Genomic DNA, 4,541 nt, shown 5'->3' with positions numbered 1-4,541 from the left:
ATTCCATGGCTGAATCTCTGTATGACTACACTCTTCTGCTAATATCCTTCCAACCTTCTTGTACCCTAAAAGTGCCCTCAGAGTGTGCAAAATATTTTATGAGTTTCAGGTAACTTATGATTGTGTTTTGAGCCGGATAGAACTCATTATTATCTCCTTGAGAAAGTATTCAATTAATCTATAATGTTAATATATATTAAAGATAGTACAAAATGAAACTGAATTGAAAAATTGCTTCTTTTTTACTGAAAGCTAATTTTGCTGAATTAACGCAGCGTCATTTTTTAATCTCTCCTTGAACTATGAGTCCTTGACAATATCTCCATAGATTACCGTAAAGTGTGTTTATTTAAAATCCAATAGTTTTACTGTTTTTAATTTTGTTTTTATTGTATAAAATTGAGTTTACTGTATATAAATGCTTTCATGTACTTTTTAATTTGAGAGTCATCTTGTTTTTTATTGTGTTTATCATACGGATATATTAAGTGTATCATATCTCTGAACTGGTTACTTTATCCGAGGGCATGTGGACTCCAGTTTCTTAATCAACCTGAAATGTAGAAAATATTAGTTATTTTCGAAAACAAACAAAACATTATTACAGAGGATTTGAATTTATTTAAACAAAATTAATAATTTGCTTTATATAAATGTGCCCTCAATAATATCTATTTTAAAAATAGAAAAAAAAAGACGATTTAAGAGCAATTTCTTAAATGAAAATCTGATATGCTTTGGTACTATTGCTTTCCATTAAGTGGTATTCGGAAATAGTTGAGTAATTCGGCAATCGGGTTAATGATAAAATATCACATTTAAATTATTTCTCGGTAATATTGTTAAATTAAAATGTCAAAGCAATTATAAATTAAGAAAATTATAGTTATAATTAAAAATCTTTCATTTTATTTATTTGTTTAATAATATTAAATTCCATTTGAACTACCAGAGTCAGACCTGATGTCCCGGTAACTTAACTTGATAAAATTGTAATTTCGCAAAAATAAATATTAATTTATTATTGTTCCGAGTTACTGAGCTATAGAAAAAGTCTGCATATAACTATTTTATTTCTAGGAACTCATAAAAATATGTGTTTTATATAGTTTAAAGAATGGTACTATTGGAACTATGCGAAAGACATAACCATTCTTTTGACTGGTTTGTTAACTAGTTCAAGTCAAAATTTTTAAAGAATGAAGCTGACAAATATCTAAAAAAAAATTAATATTGGCATCTGTATTATCGCAAGAAATGCAATAATGCAATAATAACTTCAACGAAGATATAATCTTATGTAAGCGATGCGAAATCAGTTTCAAACAGCAGAATAAATAAAATAAAGTTCATTTCACTTAATTCCACAATATAAGTAATCTTATAATACTACCCCGATTGGTCCAAAGTACATATATACCGTAACATATAGGGAACTTAATAATAAATGAATTTCTAAATACCTAGAAAATGAAGAATAATTTGAATTAGATTGAAGCCTAGAAAAAAGTGATTAATAACAGTGTTTTAAGTACCTGGAGTACCTGAAGTCCACTTATGCTAAAAGAATTTCTTATAACTTTATAACTAATGTAAGGGTTTCACTACTTCAATGCAAATTAAGTATAATTGCAAAAAAAATATTTTTCAGCAGTTTTGTAACTGCTGAAGTTAAGAGTACGTAAATTTAATGATAATAGCACGTAATTTATAGTACTCACCTTTTCCATCTCCCTACGCAATTCCTCGATTTCCTCCATTGAAGTTGTTTTGAATGCCGAGTTTTTGGAAGAATCCTCTAAACAGGTTTCATAGGAATTCTCAATAGAATCACTTGCTGTGTTGTTTATATTATTGGTGGCTGGCTCGCCAATCATTTCGCCACTTCCAGTATCTATAGCTGTTACAGCCTGATCATCAACACATTGATTGAGCTCATTTTCATTTTCAACAACAGTTTCAATCACTTCAGCATTTCCAGTATCTGTATTTGTTACAGCCTGATTATCAATACATTGATGGAACTCATTCTCATTTTCCACAACAACTTCATTATTAGTGGTTGGATCGGCAATCACTTCGTCTTTTCCAGTATCTGTAGTAGTTAGAGCCTGATAAGTAACATATTGATAAAGCTTGTTTTGATTTTCTACAATAGCCTGATCAACGATACATTGAAAAGTTACATTTTCATTAGTGTCAGTAGTCTCAATGTAACTGCGCCGAGTAACAGCGGTTGGCCGCTCCTCAGTTACCACAGCAGTTTCTTCAGCTGAACTCTCATCATCTGAATTTTTCGCTAAAGTAGGTGCAACTTCCGACAAAATTTCTTTAAAAATTTCTCGGCGTTCTCTTTCCATTCTTTGTGCATGAGTTTCCGCAGGGGGACACTTTTCTTCCCCTTCCGCAGCAATAGCATCCATAAGTGCACGTTTAATTTTCATTTCCTCCCACGACACACAGATCTCGTTATAGAACATAACGACATAAACCACGGCACAAATGCATATGGTTATTAGAATACACATTATTATATTGAGCATGTTATCCGGATTTCTTTGGAGCAGTGCATGGTTGATATGATGACGTAGGTAATTTCTTATAAAAACCATTTTGCTGAAATGAAATTATGTGACTACAATAAGTTAAAATGTTTTTAATATAAAACGGATCAATGTGTTAATACATGTTGTAATTATATGCTGCAAGAATGATATCTGACATCTTAAGGGCCATGTTATGCAGAATGTCTCGGGCACACCAAAATTCGCTCTTTCGGGCTATGCCGAAAATGCAATCTGAGTTCACCAATACATTACCCACTACATTTCTGCATACATAATATTTATTGACTTTTAATGATATGTGATTTGTATAGATAGCAACAATAATCAATTATATGAGAATTATTCTGAAATATGTATTTAAAATTGGTACCAACCACAATTTGAATACTTCCTTCGATGTCTGGTCAAAAATCCACGTTCCGAATATCGTCCAAAATATATCCAAGCTTTTAATTTATTTTGTATTTACCTCAATTAAGAAGAATTTGGCTTACTTTAAGGCTTCCTTAGCTCATTGATAGTTATCGAAAAATGCGGTCCAAAAGTGTTTCTTTGGTTAAATTTGGGTATTCACAAAAAACTATATTGAAAGGAAAATTTAAATAAAAATTAATAAAATAATAGAAATATGACTTCTAGTATAAAAATCGATGTTAACTCTTTTCAATAACTTTTCAATAAACACTGAAAAGCTGTCAAAAATTTGAAAAAAAATTTTTTTTTTTAAAACTACCGAAAGTGCTTGCAAATTACTTAAAGTGATATACAGAAGCACGTCAGGTAAATTTTGAAACAAAACTCTTTAATCACGTTTTAGAAATATAGGTAGTTGAAATATAAATAAAAGAACTGCGATGCCATATGAAACCCCATAGACACTTTGTGTATACAAGAACTTCTGATCATTCAGAATCGCAAGTATATATTTGACTCTAAGACTATTCAAGATAAATATTTATAAATTTTATTCATAGTGCATTTTATGCTATTGAATTATTTATAAATAAACAATATAAGTAATTATAACTAATTTTAATTGAAGTTACTTACAATTAGATGAGATGTATTCAACTCTGTTACAAAATAGATATCAGCACTTCTGTAGACGCAATAAAAAAATTTAGAAGTTTTTTCAAATTTGCTTCAATATTTAAACAACATTTAACGAAGTAAAAAAATATTTGTTTTAAAGAAGAATTTATTCGAAAGTAAACATTTTTTTTCAAATCATGGCAAACTGCTTAATTTGTTAATTTGTCTAATTTTAAGTTCAACTAATCTTAGAGCAGTTAAGTCCGTCAGTAAAAATAAATGTACTTGATTTGGTGTTTACTCGTAATTAAAGACTTCAGATTTAAAAAAGTGTACCACACAATTTAAAACCCTTCAATCAAATATTAGTCAAAATTGGATACCTATTTCACTCAACTTGTGATTTATTACATACAGCAAAGCCTCAAATACTGCCATAAAGCAATTACAGATAGCACAAAACCTGGCTATAAGAAGACTATTTAAAATTCCATGGTATATTAGAGCAACAGACATTTACAGAGATCCAAGGATCGAATCAGTGAAAAAATATATCAAGGATATAGCCCTAAAATTATTCACAAAAAATGGTACGCTGCCCAATCCTGTCATTAACAAACCTTAAGTCCACCTCAGCACCCACAGCAAGATATGCTGATCTATAGTCCGTCATCAGTTAAACGACAAATAAATGATATGCATTTATAGTATAGTATAGTTAAAGCTTAGTGTGGAGCATGTATAAGCTCCCGGGCCACAAAAGAGTAAAAATAGCACTAAATCAAGAAATCAAATCAAGTTATATTGTAAATATAATTGAAATACAAATTGAAGCAACTAAACTATCATGTTTACACTTACAATTATTGTACCTCATAAGCATGTATTGCATGGACTTTGGATGGATTTGATATGACAATGACACATATTGCAGCAAATTAA

The 4,541-nt window shown here is 29.9% G+C and overlaps 1 protein-coding gene across 2 annotated transcripts; it reads right to left on the bottom strand.

Moving 5' to 3' along the window:
* Window positions 1-354: 354 nt before the first annotated feature.
* Window positions 355-3,727, bottom strand: LOC119662586. 2 transcript variants are annotated; one of them, XM_038072233.1, is made up of 4 exons: window positions 3,618-3,727; window positions 2,942-3,147; window positions 1,722-2,635; window positions 355-553 (listed from the first exon to the last, which is right to left on the bottom strand). In XM_038072233.1, the coding sequence occupies exons 3-4, from the start codon at window positions 2,610-2,612 to the stop codon at window positions 545-547; spliced, it is 900 nt and encodes a 299-aa protein (XP_037928161.1). In that variant the 5' UTR covers window positions 2,613-2,635; window positions 2,942-3,147; window positions 3,618-3,727; the 3' UTR covers window positions 355-544. The 2 variants fall into 2 exon arrangements, with proteins under 2 accessions (XP_037928161.1, XP_037928160.1); XM_038072232.1 differs by having other exon boundaries at window positions 1,722-2,616.
* Window positions 3,728-4,541: the final 814 nt, after the last annotated feature.

The sequence above is a fragment of the Teleopsis dalmanni genome, chromosome X, assembly GCF_002237135.1.
Source record: "Teleopsis dalmanni isolate 2A chromosome X, ASM223713v2, whole genome shotgun sequence".
Lineage (NCBI taxonomy): Eukaryota > Metazoa > Arthropoda > Insecta > Diptera > Diopsidae > Teleopsis > Teleopsis dalmanni.
The sequence above is the reverse complement of the archived record's forward strand: the minus strand, read 5'-3'. Positions and strand labels throughout refer to the sequence as shown.

What these genes read in the sequence shown, in the direction of transcription:
- LOC119662586 (XM_038072233.1), bottom strand. Translation starts at nt 2,612, where the DNA reads ATGGTTTTTATAAGAAATTACCTACGTCATCATATCAACCATGCACTG.